Here is an 18,839-nt window from a genome sequence, read left to right as displayed (position 1 = left end):
CCTGTGTGAGGGCGGCTGGTGAGCCAGGTCTGCTCTGGTGGCTGAGCCCGAGCGTGCCGAGTTACCGCGAACTGCAACTCTGAGACCTGGCTAAACTCTGAGAGTTGCAGGAGCAGTCGTTTCGGGTGGACCCAGCGAGGGCGCTGAGAGGAATCGGCCGTGGGGCTCGCTGTGGACCACATTTCCCAGAGGGCCTGGCGACGCGTGCTCTTCTCGCGGGAACTCGAACTTTTCATCACGCCTGGCGGGAGCGTTAGATCCTTGAGGTGAGATCGTGGGCACCTGGGGGAACTGGTTCAGCTCTGCAGCTTCGGACCCCCGGGGACCCGAAAGGCCTAAGTTGAGGAGACCGGAGGCCGATATGGAGCTCGGTACTTGGGCCTGTGCGGGCGGAGCGGCGTGAGAAGGGGGAGGTTATGCGACCCGTGTGCAGATATAGGATGCCTGTCATTGTGGAATTGTGACTGTGCCCCCCTATGGTGGTGTGTCCTTGTGGCCCCGCGACACTGGGGTACCTGCGACTGTGCGAGTGTATGTGTCTCGTGTTGAATTTGTGATTGTATCTGTGATACCATGTTTGGCTCTGTGTGCGGATGTGGAGTGCGTGTTCCCTTGTTTTAAGAACGACTGCTTAAGGTATGTGGCACTGTGTGTATGGGTATGAGGCTCCTGTCAACTGTGCGATTGTTACTCCAGAACTCTGTCCTTAGGAAATCTCTGTGAGGTTTGGTTAGATTATTGACCTCAACAGCAGTAACCTCAGCTTTCTCCTGAGACACTGGGATTGGACGGGACGCCCCATTCCTCTGATCTCATTCCCTTTATGTGCTGGGGGATGGGGATGGGGCTGACCTGTGACCTGACCAGTTTGAGCAACAAGAAAAACCTGGTGTCTTACGATGACTTTCTACTTTACAAGTTCTGTCCTTCTCCAGGTGAGGCGCAGAAGAGAAGGAAACAATGCATGCTGAACTTCTACAAGCAGTTTTCAGGGTATGTTGGGGTTTCCTCTTTTCTTTCGTTCTTCTGAAAGTTAATGCTTAATAAAGATGCCATTTGATTATAGGTTCCTATAATTTTCCCACTGGAGAAAAGGATAGTTGAGCCTGCTACTGAAGCATAATAACTCCCATATACCTAACGTTTACTTATTTGGAAAATGGCTCCACTCTGTTTGCCATGTTTTCTTCTTTTTATTTTTATATTTTAAATTTTTTTAGATTTTTTTTTTTTGATGTGGACCATTTTCAAAGTCTTTATTGAATTTGTTAAAATATTGCTTCTGTTTTATGCTTTGGTTTTTTGGCTGCAAGGCATGTGGCATCCCAGCTCCCCCACCAGGGGTCAAACCTGCACCCCCTACATTGGAAGGCGAAGTCCCAACCACTGGACCACTAGGGAAGTCCCAAGTTTTCTTCTTTTTAAATGCAGTATTTATTATGACTTTAAAATAAAAGCATAATGTTTTAGAGATTTTAAAAACACAGATTACCAAGAAAAAATGAAATGAGACCACTCAAATAACTAGTGTTAATATTTTGGTGTATTTTCATTATTTTTCCAAAATCAAATTATGCTTCATTTACCATTTTATATCCTATATTTTCACTAAAAAGTATCATTCTCCTGTGTTGTCAAATGATCTTTGTAAATACCATTTTTCAAAGATACACTATTTTTTGTGAATGAGTTATGGTTTATTCGTCAGATGAGTTGTGTCAGAAATGAAATCTTTAAACACTTATTTAAAATATTTATTTGTACAAACACATATACATAGATGCACATAGGTTTGAGTTGCAATTTCCATGATTAATAATGAGATTGAACACCACTTCATATGTTTATTGGTTATCAGGTTTCTTCTTTTGTGACACCCTGTTGAAATCTTTATTTTGCTCTTAGATTATTCTTTTTTTTAATATATAAATTATTTATTTATTTATTTATTTATTTTTGGCTCCGTTGGGTCTTCATTGATGCGCACAGCTTTCTCTAGTTGTGGAGAGCTACTTTTCGTTGTGGTGCACGGGCTTCTCATTGCGGGTGGCTTCTCTTTGTTGGCAGAGCACGGGCTCTAGGTGGGCAGGCTTCAGAGTTGTGGCATGCGGGCTCAGTAATTGTGGCTCACGGGCTCTAGCGCCTCAAAGCCTCAGTAATTGTGGCACACGGGCTTAGTTGCTCCGTGGCATGTGGGATCTTTCCAGACCAGGAACCTGTGTCCCCTGCATTGGCAGGCGGATTCTTAACCACTGCACCACCAGGGAAGTCCCTGGATTATCTCTTATTGATTGATGGGAATTCTTTTATATTATCGGATATGGATTCCTTATTTGATTATATTTTACTACTATTTGGATTGTTTTATCACTTCCCTTAAGGTAGTTTTATGAATAAAATTTGAATTTTTTAAATTATTTTTTTTTATTTTTGGTTGCGTTGAGTCTTTGTTGCGGTGCGCGGGCTTCTCATTGCCGTGGCTTCTCTTTTTTTTTTTTTTTAAACTTACATATAATAGCTCTTTTTTTAAAAAAATTATTTATTTTATTTATTAGTATTTTTTTATGGCTGTGTTGGGTCTTCGTTTCTGTGCAGGGGCTTCCTCTAGCTGTGGCAAGCGGGGGCCACTCCTCATCGCGGTGCACGGGCCTCTCACTATCACGGCCTCTCTTGTTGCGGAGCACAGGCTCCAGACGCGCAGGCTCAGCAATCGTGGCTCACGGGCCCAGCCGCTCCGCGGCATGTGGGATCTTCCCAGACCAGGGCCCGAACCTGTGTCCCCTGCATTGGCAGGCAGATTCTCAACCACTGCGCCCCCAGGGAGCCGTGGCTTCTCTTTTGCAGAGCACGGGCTCTAGGCGCGCGGGCTTCAGTAGTTAATAGCGCGGGCTCTAGGGCACACAGGCTTTGATAGTTGTGGTGCACGGGCTCAGTAGTTGTGGTGCACAGGCTTAGTTGCTCTGCAGCATGTGGGATCTTCCTGGACCAGGGCTCGAACCCGTGTCTACTGCATTGGCAGGCGGATTCTTAACCACTGCACCACCAGGGAAGTCCCCCTAATTTTTTATCAAATTTTTTTCCCTTGGTGGTATCTTTTTGTATCTTATTTAGGAAATCCTTCCCTGTCCCAAGGTTATGCAAATATTCTATATTTATATTTAAAACGATAATCCCATTTATTTACTTAACCTATTTTTAATTATTCTAGCTCCTCATTTGAGGTAATTTGACTTTTCTTCCTCTGGCTGTTTTTAAGGCTTTCTCTCTGTTTTTGGCTTTCTGTAACTCAAGTATGATGTGCCTAAATGTGCATTTCTTTTTATTTATCTGCTTGGAATTTGTTAAGAGTTTTTGAATTTGTGGATAGGTGTTCAGGAATATCCTCAGCCATCTTCAAAGATTGCCCTGCCTCATTCTCTCTCTTCTTCTTAGGCTCTAATTATACATAGGTTATAATTTCTCTCCTTTTTTTTTGGTCTATTACTTTCTTTTTGGTTTTTAGAGTTAATACTTGTAGCTAAAATCAAAGCAATATTAGGCAAAAGAACTTTACCTTGTTTCAGGACAGGAGTGGAGGGCATGGCAGGTAGCTAGAGTTTTTGGGTTCTTCCTCTAACTGGTAGAAAAAAATATCTTTATTCAGTTATGTTTCAACACTTCTAATCTTGGGGAGCTCACCAAATCATAAGGCTATCAGTTCACTTTATGATTCTCTTATCTGAAAATTAGAGTGTACCAAGGTAGAGGACTCAGAATAGGGATTGTGTTTTCTGAAGGTATAAATTGGGAGCTGAAACTAAATTTGGAACTCTCAATTTTAAAAATGTGTGTTTGGTACTGAGGCAAAGAAAGTCAGGATGAGAATCAGTCTCCCCAAGTCTGTTCAGTTTAAGGCCTTTCTATCTGAATTTCTTCAGAAAAGGGCTGAGTCTTTCTAATCCATTCTCCTGTGCCAAAGCCCGAACAGAGCATCTGGTTCCCTTCCCCCATCAACCTCTAATTACACTCGCCATCTCTGTAATGAAGATTATTGCCCAATATTAATGGGAGTAACTCTAGGGAGGTAGTATACTGTAGTGGAAAATAAATTTTAAAAGGAATAAAATGAATTTTGTTCTTAGAAGCTAACCTAATGTTTAATCAGGAAATATCTGAAACATTCCAGGTAAAATCAGAAAAAGACAAGGTTATACAGCATTACCGATGTTATTTAACATTGTTCTGTAGGTATTAACCAAAGCACTTAGACAAGAGGAAAAATTAAGTTAAAAATTAGAAAAGAGAGTGTAAGATTATTACTTTCTGCAGATGCTATGACTGTGTACCTGGAAAATCAAATCAACTTATAACCAACACTTTGAAATAAGCAGGACTCCATAGGGAGCAAGCAAAAGAATTTTTTCCCCCTATAATTTCCACTCTCAATTCTATGGCTAATGTTTTTGTTGCCCTGAATAAAAGCTTGTGTAGTCCCTATAATTGTTTTGATCACTCTTTGGTATTCTTTGGTTATTTTCAGTCACAAGATCAGTCTCATTTTACTAATTACAACCTCTAGTTGAGTGTAATAATGTGCAAATTTCATTTAAAGCCTTTTCTCTGAGCTCAGACTTGCTTCAGGCTAGAAGCTTACAGTGTGAAAAGGGGGACCTACTAAGCTGCTTTGTTTCTTTAATCTGAACTCTTTTCTTTGCTCAGTAGTCAGTTTCTTTACTATAGTCCTCTGTCCTCCTGTTCTAGGTGTTGCTCTCTAGGTCTGCTCTCTAGGTCTAGATATTGTTCGGGGACTTGCCTTTTACAATTATACTGGACTTTGTTCACCATTCTCATGTTAGTTTTCTAGTTTCAGAATATAATACCTTTCATTTTCTTAATTTACTCTCTAGTTTTGATGGAACACTTAGGCCAGTAGCTTCCTGAGAAAAGCTAGACAGGAGATAATTTAACATTCATTCTCTGTGGTTCTACAATTGTCTTTTTTTTTTTTTGCTGCACCACATGACTTGTGGGATCTTAGTTCCCCAACCGGGGATCGAACCCACGCCCCCTGCATTGGAAGTGTGGAGTCTTAACCATTGGATCGCCAGGGAAGTCCCTAGAATTGTCTTGATTTAATCGTCGCGCTAACTTGGTATTTAATCTTTCTTTTTTTTAATGGGTTTTAAAAATTGTTTTCTTTGGGAAAAGTGCATCTTACAAGAGGGCAGCTGCAAAATACAGAGACCTCTGCAACAATTACTTGTTTTTGCTTAAAGTGAAAGAATGAGTGGTATCCAAGGAATCAAAGCAGTAGGTGGACAAATCAGGAGCATCTCCAAGTTATTTTCAGGAAATAGAACAACAAAACTCAAAGCCATAATTTCCGATCAAGGGATTCTTCTAAGAATTTAGCTTATCTCGTGGATTACCACCCCTCCGTCCCCTTTTAGGGGAAAAGCATGACTTACTATTGCAAACCAATTTTGGTATTTAATCTTGCTTCGTATATTATCTTCATACTAGCTTTGGCTGTGTGTGGAATTCTCGGCCAGAATTTGTTGTTTTTTGTAATATTAAAGGAATCACTTCATTTTCTTGTTTTAAATGGTGCTGTTGAGAAATCCATTGCCGTTCTGATTCCTGAAAATTTTTATGTGATCCACAGAAGCTTTTGGAAAGTTCTGTTTTTCCCTGATATTCTGAAATTTTAGTCCAAAATATATCATAAGGTTTTTTTTTTTTAAGTCCGTCACATTTTTCCCTCTCTTGGGGCTTAAAGGGAACATGGGAAGGAATTCTCATTTATGCAGACTTTACTGTGGCCAGGCACTGAACTGCATGCTTGCTATTTCATCTCATTGGAAAAGTCCACTCTGTTTGCACATTCCTAGACATACCCCTCTGTATATAGGAGATATGTCTTGACTTACATTGATATAATCGATTCCAGCTCCTTCAGTTTGCTTAATAATCCCTGTCCTTTTCTGTAGAGCCCTCTACCACCTCATCTACTATCATCTTTTTCTTCTCTCTTTCCATTGTGAAAGCATGTTTGTTGTTTCAGGGGTCAGTGATGTTCAGGGATGTGTCTATAAACTTCTCTCAGGAGGAATGGGAGTGCCTGGACTCTGGTCAGATGAATTTATACAAAGAAGTGATGTTGGAGAATTTCAGCAACCTGATTTCAGTGGGTAAGGATAACTCTCCCCCGAAATTCAGAGTCTGCCCTTGGGAATGTCTCCTTTCTCCATTGTGAATTACTCATTTCAAGTAACCAGCTAAATCTCTGCACTCTGTTCCCCAAGGAATGGTTGAGTTGGAATGGAATGGAAGAGTTGGAAATGGGCAGCTCCACTGGGCTGTGGCTGAAGCTTCATCTTCATCTTTCTCCGGTCCTTCCCTATAGGGGCATCTCTTTCTTGATCACCAAGGGACTGGATCTGGCTTCTGGGACACCAACAGCATAACCATGTCCCATGTCTTTTCTTGTGATCAGGACTTTCCAGTTCTAAGCCAGCTGTGATCTCCTTATTGGAACAAGGAAAAGAGCCCTGGATGGTTGACAGAGAGCTGACGAGAGGCCTTTGTTCAGGTAAGTGAGAGGTGATAGAGCAGGAGCAGAACCTGAGAAGGTATTACCTATATAAGATGTTATCAGAAAACTCCCCTCAAAAACCCAAGCCCTCTTCCATAAAAAAGGTATCTTGCTTTTTTTCCTCTTATACTTTGTTCCTAGTCCAAAGTAGCAAGTACCTTCCTTTGTCATTTCCAAGAGTTATTCTACCTACCTTTTAGATTTCATTCCTTCATAGGATCTGCTGCATTTAGACTTGTATTAACAGTAGATATTCCCACCCTAAGAAGTGTGTGTGTGTTGTGTGTATGTGTTCCGATACTGGTTTTCATTTTATCTACTTTCCAAGTATTTGTTAACTTCATTAACCAGGTTGTCCTGGATAGTAGTTCATTGTTTCATTTATCAAACATTTGATTTTTTTTTACATTAAAAAAATTCAGATATAACATACATATGGAAACTACATGAGTGATTGTATAGTGTGAAGAATTACAAGTGAATGCATCCATGTAACCACCACTTAAGACAAGTAATAGAAAATTACTAGCACCTTAGAATCATTTCTGCCCTTTTCCAATCACTAGCCTCTTTGTCCTCCTCTTGACTTCTAACTCCATGAAATAATTTTGCCTTTTTCTGAGCTGAATATAAGTGGAATCATACAGTATTTATTCTTTTGCCCTTGTTTTTTCTCAACTTTGTTTATGGGACACATCATCCATGTTATTGCATATAGCTGATGTTAGTTCATTCTCAGTGCTATGCTGTATTCCATTCTATGAATATATTTTATAGTATGTATTATATATTGCTAATTATTATAAATAAATATCTTTTCTACTATTGACCGTTGGGTTGTTTTCCAGTTTTTAGCTATGTGAACATTCCTTTGGTGCATATATGTACACATTTCTTTTGGGTGTATACCCAGGAGTGGAATTACTGGGTAATAGGATATGTGTTGGTTCAGTTTTAAAAGATAATGCCAGTTTTCCAAAGTGGTTATACCAATTTATACTTCCACTAGCAGTGTGAAAGTTGCTATTGCTCTGCATTCTTGCCAGTTCTTTTTTTAAAATAAATTTATTTATTTATTTATTTATTTATGGCTGTGTTGGGTCTTTGTTGCTGCGTGTGGGCTTTCTCTAGTTGCGGCAAGCAGGGGCTACTCTTTGTTGCAGTGCGCGGGCTTCTCAATGCAGTGGCTTCTCTTGTTGCAGAGCACAGGCTCTAGGCGTGCGGTCCTCAGCAGTTGTGGCTCGCAGGCTCCAGAGAGCAGGCTCAGTAGTTGTGACCCACGGGCTTAGTTGCTCCATGGCATGTGGGATCCTTCCGGACCAGGGCTCAAACCTGTGTTCCCTGCATTGGCAGGCGGATTCTTAACCACTGCACCACCAGGGAAGCCCTTGCCAGTTCTTGATATTGCTAGACCTTTTAATTTTAGACATTCTGTGGGTGTGGGTGGGTGTGGGTGGGTGTGTGTGTGTGTGTTCTGTGACTTGCCCGTTTAAGTTTCTTGGTTCTATTCATTAGGTTGTCTTCATTTTTCTTAGTGATTTGAAGGAGTTTTTTGTATATTCTGTATATGAGCCTTTGTAAATATCATCTACCACTCTATAGCTTACTTTCTTATTCTTTTAGTGCTGTCTTTTAATTTTATTAATTTTAAGTAGTCAAGCTTATCTATCTTTTCCTTTATAGTTGTTGCTTTTTGTGTTCTGTGTAGGACTCATTGCCTACCCCAAAGTCATGAAGATGCTTCCTGTGTTATATTCTAGTAGCTTTATTGTTTTACCTTTTACATTTAGATCTCCAGTTTCCTAGAGCTGATATTTGTATATAGTATGAAGTAGGGGTCAAATTTCATTATTTTTCCACATAAATATCCAATTGACCAGGCAGTGTATACTGAAAAGACTTTTTCCCTCTCTCTATAATGCTACTTTTGTCATAAATCATGTGTTGCCATATCTGTGAGTCTGTCTCTGAACTTTATTCTGTTCCATTGGCTTGTCTACCTTTGTCCCAATACCACACTATAATAGTACTGTAGTCTATAATAAGGTTTATTATCTGGCAGAGCAAGTTCTCCTGCTTCTTCTTCTTGGTAATTTTCATATAAATTTTATTTTATTTTATTATAATTATTTTTCATAAATTTATTTATTTTTGGCTGCGTTGTATGTTCATTGCTGTGCACGGGCTCCTCATTGCGGTGGCTTCTCTTGTTGCAGAGCACGGGCTCCAGGCACACGGGCTTTAGTAGTTGTGGCACACAGGCTTAGTATCTCCGCGGCATGTGGGATCTTCCCAGACCACGGCTCAAACCCGTGTCCCCTGCATTGGCAGGCAGATTCTTAACCAGTGCACCACCAGGGAAGTCCTCATTATAAATTTTAGAATCAGCTTATTAATATTCACACACACATAAAAATAACTGCTGACATTTTGATTAAGGTTAAAATAAATTTATACATCAGTTTCTGGAGAATTAACATTTTGGAACAGTCTTCTAAAAAAGTTTGATTTTTTAATTTGTGCAAGTAGTCTGCTAGGTGCTACATAGTTTAAAAAATATGTAGACTTATTAAGAAATTCATTGTTTAATGTGGGAGCTAGAACATTTCTGTAAATTATTTCTACAAAGTAGAATTCAGCAAACAAGAAGAACAAATAGGAAGCTCAGAAGAAAGTTATAGAACAGGCAAAAAGTACAGAAGTGGTATTGATTCAAGTAGAAATTAATTGTTGGATCCTTGGAAGTAGATGTAACCTATCGAGATAGTGATAGAAATAGACCATGCCTCCATTGAGAGAGAATTCTGGATTCAACAAAGCTCTAGGAACCTAGGCAGGAGTTTGTGAATCTCCTTCCTTGCCCTCAGTAGGTCTCAGCTAGCCTTAAATATTTTATAAGCAGGGATCCAGAATTTTTTTCCTCCATAAATTGAATCATTTTCCTCTCTATCATCTGTAAAAGAATTGAGCTTTCTTCATTGATTTCTGGTGCCATCTTTATTGGGTAATAAATTCGCATATATGAGTCTTTCTCCGCACTCTATTGTCTTGTTATGGTGTGATGCCAGTACGAGTGTCTTTATTTCTTTGGCTTGTATTTTTTAATATCTAATATCACCTTCTTATTTTTCAGATCCAAGGTTTGCTTAGCCTCTGGAGTATTTTTCCTTTTTTTGTTTTTATTTCTCTGTGTCTCTCTTATTGCTTTTCCTCCCTACCAACTTGCTTACTCACTCCCTTCTCTATCTTTCCTTGACCCCATACTTTTACACATGGTCTCTGTTTATTCTTTTTCCACTTTTTAATAATTAATTAAATAGTATTAAATATATAACGTGAAAGGTAAAACGATTATTTAAAAAGGAAATTTTTAAATATTTAAACTTTTTAAAGAGAAAATCTTTGTGAAAAATAGACAAAGAAAGATAACTTACCTTAAACTCCAAAAGTAGGAGCACGAAGTCTACCTCAAGGAAGTTGGCAGCGGAAACCTGGATAGCGGTGGAGAAGAGCTACCTTAGGCCCAGTGGCGACTGTGGAAGCAAGCAGCAGCAATGGGAAAGGGCAAGGGAGTCGAGACCTCAGTTACCTTTTACTGATTGGAGGAGGTGGCAAAGTGCAACTCCCTGAAGGAGATATGGCTGGTGATCCATGGGCAAGTCTGTGATGTCACCTGCTTTCTTAACGAGCATCCTGGTGGAGAAGAGGTTCTGCTGGAACAAGCTCGTGGAGATGCAACTGAAAGCTTTGAAGATGTAGGCCACTCATCTGAGGCCAGAGAAGTGCTCAAGCAGTACTATATTGGTGATGTGCCTCTGAATGACTTTAAACCTGGAAGTGGGGGACTTCCCTGGTGCTCCAGTGGGTAAGACTCTGTGCTCCCAATGCAGGGGGTCTGGGTCTGATCTCTGGTTGGGGAACTAGATCCCACATGGATGCCTCAACTAAGAGTCTGTGTGCTGCAACTAAGAAGCCCTCGTGCATACCATAACTAAAGATCCCATGTGCTGCAACTAAGACCCAGTGCAGCCAAAATAAATAAATATTTTTAAAACAAACAAAAAAACATGGAAAGGGTAGCAAGGACCCTCCAAAAAGCAACACATGCAAAAGCTGCTGGTCGTGTTGGATCTTCCCCATCATAGACCATGTTCTCTTAGGTATTCTGTATCATTACTACACAGCGGAGAGCTAATCCTCCCAAGGAGACCTTGTTGAAATCTGGAAAGCATATCCACTTGGGAATGAGAACTAGAGACTTGTTTGGAGGCTGCAGCAGTGCCTTCTTGAATCCTGCTAATTGTATTCTTCCCCTTCGGAACCCAGACTGTTGGCCAGATATCCACCTCAGCCCTGGGCCAATGTCCAAGTCATTTCTTAGAGTCTTACTCTCAAAGCACCTGCTCATTGTTCTGTGTCCTTGCCGTTGTTCCCTCTCTTTATTCTTTTCCATGGGCACCTTTATGTTTCAAAGTTTCTTTTGTAATTACGGTCCACATGTCCTAGTGACATTGCCCTTTGGTAAAATTGCTTTCCAATACTTTGAATGCATATTAGACATACTTAACAGGGCATCACACTCTGGTTTTGAAGCTTTTCTTTTTCCCTTTTTAAGTACATATTGTTAAAAATAAATAAATAAATAAAACTCCAAAAGTACAAACCATACAGCAAAAACATGAACTGGAAATACATCTGAATTAAGGATTTCTGCTAAATGAAGGACACAATAGATAAATTTAATGCAGAGTAGACTAGAAGATACTTGCTAATTAAGAGGAAGAAGTTAGTGACCCCAGTAAAAATACCAATAAAGGTTAACAAAGCTAAAATGCTAATAAGCCTACCAGATGTTCATACTTATTAATAATTAGAAATGCAAATGAAGGCAATAATGAAATATCACTTTTCACTTATTAGGCTAGAAAAGTAGAAAGCTGGATAATGACAACTGTGGGTGGGGACAAAGAAATTCTTACGCACTTTTGGTGAAAGTATACAGTGGTGTTGCCTTTCTCTACAGCCATCTGGTACTACTTAAACAGGTATACATATGCCCCACTTTGGGGTATATATCTAAAATTGAAAATAATGCAAAAGGATAAATACTTCATGTCTTTCAAATGTCATACCAGTGTATCATCTATCAGGTCCATTCGAGGATTATTTAATTATCTGGGGAAATGTATCATTGTTTCACTTACTATTTACTACTCATTAGGGACCAGGTTCTCTTAAAATTAGATGTTAAATTTAAAAAGATTGATAAGTTGCGAATGATTCGTCTGGTGGAAAAGGTAGCCGAAAGGTATAGTTTTATTATCCTATAACACAGTAACTCGTTTTTGTATCCAACTTAGTGATGTTATTCCTGCATTCTTTCTTTAGGATACCATATGAACTCAGTCTCTCCTAGATAATTGGAACTAGCTTGATCATTCCTCTGGCCCTCTCATTAATGAGTTAAATAAATCTTTAAAACGTGCTTAGCATATTCTGTTTCATTGGTTTATGTGATTGTCTTTATGCCAGTACCATACTGTTTTAACTGTTGTAGCTTTGTCATATACTTTGAAATCAGAAAGTGTGATACCGCTTAGCTTTCTTACACTTTCTAAAGATTATTTTTAGCTCTTCCAATTTTTTTTCTATTAATATTTCTGTAAAAAATGCCATTGGGATTTTTATAGGGATTGCATTGAATCTGTAGATTACATTTTAACAATATGAAGTCTTCCAGTCCACAAGCATGCGATCGCTTTCCATTTAGTGTCATCTTTAATTTCTTCAATGTTTTATAGTTTTCACTGTACAAGTCTTTCATCTCCCTATTTAAGTTTATTCCTAAGTATTTAATTCCTTTTGATGCTATTATAAATGGAATTGTTTTCCTGATTTCCTTTCAGATTGTTTATTGTTAGTGTATAGAAACACTGTAGTTTTGTATCCTGCAACTGAAAACTAAATTTGTTTAATTCTGACAGTTTTTATGTGGAGCCTTTAGGGTTTTCTATGTCATTTTCAAATAGGGACAATTTTACTTCTAAGTTTGTTGAGAGTTTTTAGTCATGAAAGGATGTTGAATTTTATGAAATGCTTCTCATCTATTGAGATGATTGTGTGATTTTTATCCTTTATTTTGTTAATGTGGTATATCACATTGATTTTTGTATGTTGAACCATCTTTGCATCCTAGGGATAAATCGTAGTTGGTCATGATGTATGATCCTTTTAGTGTGCTGTTGAGAATTTTTGCATTTATATTCATTAGGGATATTGGCCTGTAATTTTCTTTTTTATGACTTCCTTGTCTGGGTTTGGTCTGAGGGTAATGCTGGCTTCATAAAATGAGTTTGGAAGTCTTCCCTGCTCTTCAGTTTTTTTGGAAGAGTTTGAGAAGGATTGGCATAATGTGTGGTAGAATTCACTAGTGAACCTCCCAACAAAGAAGAGCCTAGGCTTTTTATTACTAATTCAGTCTCCTTACTAGTTATAGACTTTCTGTTTAGACTTTCTGTTTCTTCATGACTTTCTGTTTCTTCATGATTCAGTCTTGGTAGGTTGTATGTTTCTAGGAATTTTTCCATTTCCTCCAGTTTATCCAGTTTCTTGGTGTATAATTGTTCATAGTATTCTCTTATGATAGTTTTTATTTCTGTGACATCAGTTATAATGTCTCTTTTATTTCTGATTTTATTTGAGTCTCCTCTCTTTTTTTCTTAATCTAGCTAAAAGTTTGTCAATTTTATTTATCTTTTCAATAAACCAACTATTAGTTCCATTGATCTTTTCTGTTTTTCTATTCTCTATTTCATTTATCTCTGCCCTAATCTTTATTATTTCCTTCCTTCTGCTAACTTTGGGTTTAGTTTGTTCCTTGAAATGTAAAGTTAGGTTGTATATTTGCGATTCTTCTTTTTCAATGTAGGAACTATAAAATTCCCTCTTCATACTGCTTTTTCTGCATCCCATAAGTGTTTTTGTTTGTCTGAAGATATTTTCTAATTCTTTGGGCCATTGGTTGTTCAAAAGTGTGTTTTTAATTTCCACATATTTGTGAGTTTTCCAGTTTTCCTTTTGCTGTTGATTTCTAGTTTTGTTCCACTGTAGTCAGAAAAGATACTTGATATGGTTTCCATCTTAAATTTCTTAAGACTTATTTTGTGAACTAATGTGTGATCTATCCTAGGGAATGTTCCATGTATGCTTGATAAGAATATATTCTGCTGCTGTTGAATGGAATATTCTATATATGTCATTTAGGTTCATTTGCCCTGTGGTATTGTTCAAGTCACTTTTCTTTCTTGATTTACTGTCTGATTGTTCTATCTATTATTGAAAGTAGGCTATGGAAGTGTCCTGCTGTTGTATTTTTGTCTATGTCTCCCTTCAGTTTTGACAGTGTTTGCTTAATATACTTAAGTGCTCTGATATTGGGTGCAGGTATGTTTATAATTGTTATAGCTTCTTGGTGAATTGACCATTTTATCATTGTATAATATCCTTGTTTGTTTCTTGTGACAGCTTTAGCTTAAAATCTGTTTTAGCTTAAAGTCTATTTTATCTGATGTAAGTATAGCCACCCTTGCTCTCTTTAGGTTACCATTTGCATGGATTATCTTTTTCCATCCCTCAGTTTCAGCCATTATCTGTGTTCTTAAATCTAAAGTGGGTCTCTGGAGGACATCATATAGTTGGATATTGTTGTTTTCTCCATTCAGCCAGTCTCTTTTGATTTGAGAGTTTAATCCATTTACATTTAAAGTTATTATTGAAGGATTTACTATTGCCATTTTGTTCATTGTTTTCTGTTCTTTTTGTAGTTCTTTTGTCCTGCTTTTCCGCTCTTGCTGCCTTCCTTTTGTTTCTTTGATTTTTTGTATTGATATGCTTTGAATCCTTTTTATTTTTCTTTTCTGTAATCTCTATAAGGTATCTTCTTTGTGGTTATCATTGGGCTTTCAAAAATATAACAGTATGTTTTAAGCTGATAACAATTTAACTTCAGTCACATACAAAAACACTTTTACTTCTCACTATCCACACTTTGTGTTATTGACATTGTACTCTTCTGGTACATAGATATGTTCACCAACCAGGAAGCTTCCCCCAATCCTTGCCAAGTTTTTTACTGGGGGTGTCATTATGTGGGAAGTGGTGACCAGTGCCATCCCTTGAAACTAAGGGTCCATTGTGAATCACCTCCTTATCATAATTCAGGTATGATCAAAAGACACTTGTTGTGAATAACAAAAGACAGTCTAGTGGTTTTTGAAGTTCCAGTGGTTTTTGAAGCTCTGTGCCAGGAACTGGAAACAAAGACCAGATGTATTTTCTGTATCACAAGTATGTATATTTTCTGTTAATTCTTTCTCCTCAGTTCAGTACCCATGCCCACAGCTATGCTGGATATTCCTGAGTCCAGATTTTCTCTGGTTCCATTTTTCTAGATTTCTAGTTTTCTGCGAGAATGGAAAACTATAATCATCCTGTCCTGTGGGATGGGGAGGAGATACAGTCTTTGAACTCATCCTTCAGCTTTTACTGTTCTCTGCACTCCACTGTTAGAAGTGCCTGATGCCTCCAATTCTTGTGCATTTGTAGGGATTTGCACCATGAATCAGTACTGTGGAATTTACCCACTGTTGGCTCAATTTGATATTCTCCAGTCTGCATTCACTTATCACTCATCCATTGGCTTTCCAGTTTCCAAGTTTTATTGCTACTGTTTCTTCTCCAGTATCTTTTGTCCTAGTGGGGTTTTCCTTTCCCCTTGTTAAGCTTTTACTAGAATTTTCCTGTGGATTCATGAACAAGAATTGGTAAACTTATATATACTGTCTGCCATTTTTAACAGAAATTATGCCCCCCTTTTATTAAAAATACAATTGATCCTCATTACTCACAGATTATTTATGAATTCACTTACTAAGATTTATTTGTAAGCCCCAAATCAATACTTACAGTGCTTTCATGGTAATTAGCAGACATATGCAGAGTGGCAGAAAATGTTGACATGGAGTTCCTATTTTCTCACAGAGAATGTTTCATTCTTATTCTCTTCTTTCTAACACTCAAGCTTCCTCCCTTCTTAGTAATTGCCATGACTTGAAGACTCCATTTCTCTTTCCCAGCATCAGCATCACAGAATTCCAAGGTAAACTATTTTCAGTGAATCCCCAACATATATGAGGCTCTATTCACAGAAGAAATTTACGTGTCTGCCATTCTCACCAGTTTCATTCAGCACCCTAGACTTGTTGAGGGCTGTCCCCCAGTGTGAATTTGCCAACAACATACCCTTTGCTTAGAGTTGCTGACCCTCCCCCACCCCCATTTATACATTTCAACACATTTATTCCTTAGTAGTCCTATAGGTATGACAGTTATCCACAAATAACAAAACATATAGTATGACGCTCTGTGTGTGAGTATATGCTTATATAAATGTATATATGATTAGAATCACTGTATAATGTGGAAGATGGCCCTGAATAGTGTGGATTCATTGAAGTTGCAGGTGATTCTGATCCACACCAGGATTATAGAGGCCATCTATTTCCCTAATTACCCTCTTCAACTTCCTCTGTTGCTTCTCCTTAATGTCTGTGCTTTTCTTATCAATTTTACAAATTGCCTAGCCATATTTGAGAACTGTCTAAGCATTTACTTTCCCAAATATTTTCAGCTTAATCTTTGCATTTCTTTTTCAGAAGTTTAACCTTTCCCAGCATAGGAAAAATGAGCGTATGCCTTTTTATTTTCTTCCAGATCTGGAATCCATGTGTGAGACCAAGTTACTCTCTCTAAAGAAGAGACATTTTAGTCAAGTGATGTTTACCCATGAAGACATACCCACTTTTATTCAGCCCACGTTTCTTATTCCACATCAAAAAACTATTAATGAAGAGAAGCCCTGTGAATGTAAAATATGTGGAAAAGCCTTTAATCAAAACTTACACTTTGTTCAACATCAGAGAATTCATTCTGCTGAAAAAAACTATGAATGTAAGGAGTGTGGGAAATCCTTTAGTCGTGGCTCACTTGTTGCTCGACATCAGAGGATTCACACTGGTGAAAAACCCTATGAGTGTAAAGAATGCGGCAAGGCTTTTAGTTGTAGTTCATATTTTTCTCAACATCAGAGGATTCACACTGGTGAGAAACCCTATGAATGTAAGGAATGTGGAAAAGCCTTTAATTATTGCTCAAACCTTAATGATCATCAGAGAATTCACACTGGTGAAAAACCCTATGAATGTAAAGTATGTGGAAAAGCCTTTACTAAGAGTTCACAACTTTTTCCACATCTGAGAATTCATACCGGTGAGAAACCTTATGAATGTAAGGAATGTGGGAAAGCCTTTACTCAACATTCAAGGCTTATTCAACACCACAGGATGCATACTGGTGAGAAACCTTATAAGTGTAAGGAATGTGAGAAGGCCTTTAGTAGTGCCTCAACACTTACTAACCATCACAGAATTCATGCTGGCAAGAAACTCTATGAATGTAAAGAATGTGGAAAGGCCTTTATTCAGAGCTCAGAACTTATTCAACATCAGAGAATACATACAGATGAAAAACCATATGAATGTAATGAATGTGGAAAGGCTTTTAATAAAGGCTCAAACCTTACTCGACATCAAAGAATTCACACTGGTGAGAAACCTTATGACTGCAAGGAATGTGGAAAGGCCTTTGGTAGTCGCTCTGACCTCATCCGCCATGAAGGAATTCATATTGGATAAATGAAAGGCCCTTATGACTGCAAGGAGTATGGAAAGGCCTTTGGTAGTTGCTGTGACCTCATCCACCATGAAGGAATTCATATTGGATAAATGATAGGCCCTTTTGATAACCTTTATAATAATATTTTTTAAAACAGGTAATGCAAAAAATAAACAAAAAATCCCAGATAATGCATGATCAAAGTTCCTCTCTGTAGTAGTTTTCTAGGGCTACTATAACAAAGTACCAAGTACCACAAAACTAGGTGGCTTAAAACAACAGAAACTTATTCTCTCAGTTTTTGAGCCTTGAAACCCACAATCAAAGTTGTTGGCAAGGTTGGTTCCTTCTGGGGCTCCGAGGAAGAATGTGTTCCATGCCTATCTCCTAGCTTCTTGTAACAGCAATTTTTGACATACCTTGGCTTGTAGACGCATTGCTCCAATCTCTGCCTCCATCTTCACACTGTGTTCTCTCTGTGTCTCTTCTCTCATATGGACACTGGTCATATTGCATTAGGGCTCACCCTAAGGACCTCATCTTAACTTGATTATATGTGCAAAGACCTTACTTCCATGTAAGATCACATTCACAGATACCAGGTGTTAGGACCTCAGCATATTTCAACCAATTACACTCTGTTAACACTGTTTTCTAATGTATTTGTAATTTTATACATAAAGTTAATCAAATGTATTTTAAAATGTGAATTCAAGGTCTAAATTAAACACCCTTTTCCCCAAAAAAAGATTCTATCCCCAAACTACTTATTCCATAATTCCTTCCCATTTATTCTCTGTTTTGGTTATATAGGTTGTACTAACTTATGTTTTAGGGCCGTCTTTTCTATATCTGTGGCCTACAGAATTACTACACTGTAAATTGTGTTACATAGGCTATCTTTGAATTCATGGTGGAATTATAACTTTGTTTTTGAAGGCAGCTGTATTCTTTTTTCCTTTTGTAAAATTAATATTTTCTTATTGTAAAAAAAAAAAAAAAAGGACACCAAGAAAAAAATAAAGATTATTTGTAAGCCTACCAAACAGAGATGACTACTTCAAATTATCACAACATATCCTTCCAGGCTTTATTTAGTGTAATCGTGACATGCATGCTGTACCATAACCTGCTTTTATCATGCTACTATTTCAGCAAGTATAGATGTTTATGTATCATTCTTTTTAATGGTATCATAATAATCTTTTCTGTGGTCGACTATCATTTTGCTAAATAACTACCGATAAACATTTTGGTGCCTGTTTAAACTTTGCAGTTAGAAAAGTTGCCTTCTAAATGCAACTTTAGTACTTTTTTTGTTTGAAACTTAAAAAAAACATTAAATATCAGTGCTGAAATAACTGATGAACATTTTCTTCCTATAAAAAATTGCCAATAACTCCCAATTCCCTCATAATCACTATTACAAATTTGTTTTTATCCTTTGAGACTTTTTTAAAAAATTTATTTTATTTTTGGCTGTGTTGGATCTTTTTTGCTGCATGCGGGCTTTTTCTCTGTTTGCAGTGAGCGG

The 18,839-nt window shown here is 37.9% G+C and overlaps 1 protein-coding gene across 7 annotated transcripts; it reads left to right on the top strand.

The window, feature by feature from the left end:
- Positions 1 to 7: 7 nt before the first annotated feature.
- On the top strand, positions 8 to 18,602 carry ZNF829 (zinc finger protein 829). Of its 7 annotated transcripts, none has more exons than XM_036832952.1 (5): positions 8 to 266; positions 936 to 993; positions 6,044 to 6,170; positions 6,476 to 6,571; positions 16,346 to 18,602. In XM_036832952.1, the coding sequence occupies exons 2-5, from the start codon at positions 961 to 963 to the stop codon at positions 17,323 to 17,325; spliced, it is 1,236 nt and encodes a 411-aa protein (XP_036688847.1). In that variant the 5' UTR covers positions 8 to 266; positions 936 to 960; the 3' UTR covers positions 17,326 to 18,602. The 7 variants fall into 7 exon arrangements, with proteins under 7 accessions (XP_036688847.1, XP_036688846.1, XP_036688844.1 ...); XM_036832951.1 differs by having other exon boundaries at positions 920 to 993; XM_036832949.1 differs by having other exon boundaries at positions 8 to 371.
- The last annotated feature ends 237 nt before the right edge of the window (positions 18,603 to 18,839 follow it).

Source organism: Balaenoptera musculus, chromosome 19, assembly GCF_009873245.2.
Source record: "Balaenoptera musculus isolate JJ_BM4_2016_0621 chromosome 19, mBalMus1.pri.v3, whole genome shotgun sequence".
Taxonomy (NCBI): domain Eukaryota; kingdom Metazoa; phylum Chordata; class Mammalia; order Artiodactyla; family Balaenopteridae; genus Balaenoptera; species Balaenoptera musculus.
The sequence above is the reverse complement of the archived record's forward strand: the minus strand, read 5'-3'. Positions and strand labels throughout refer to the sequence as shown.

Coding starts and splice junctions, on each gene's coding strand:
- ZNF829 (XM_036832952.1), top strand. CDS start 961: ATGCATGCTGAACTTCTACAAGCAGTTTTCAGG. Junction 994..6,043: donor TTCTACAAGCAGTTTTCAGG/GTATGTTGGGGT, acceptor TTGTTGTTTCAG/GGGTCAGTGATGTTCAGGGA. Junction 6,171..6,475: donor CAGCAACCTGATTTCAGTGG/GTAAGGATAACT, acceptor TCTTGTGATCAG/GACTTTCCAGTTCTAAGCCA.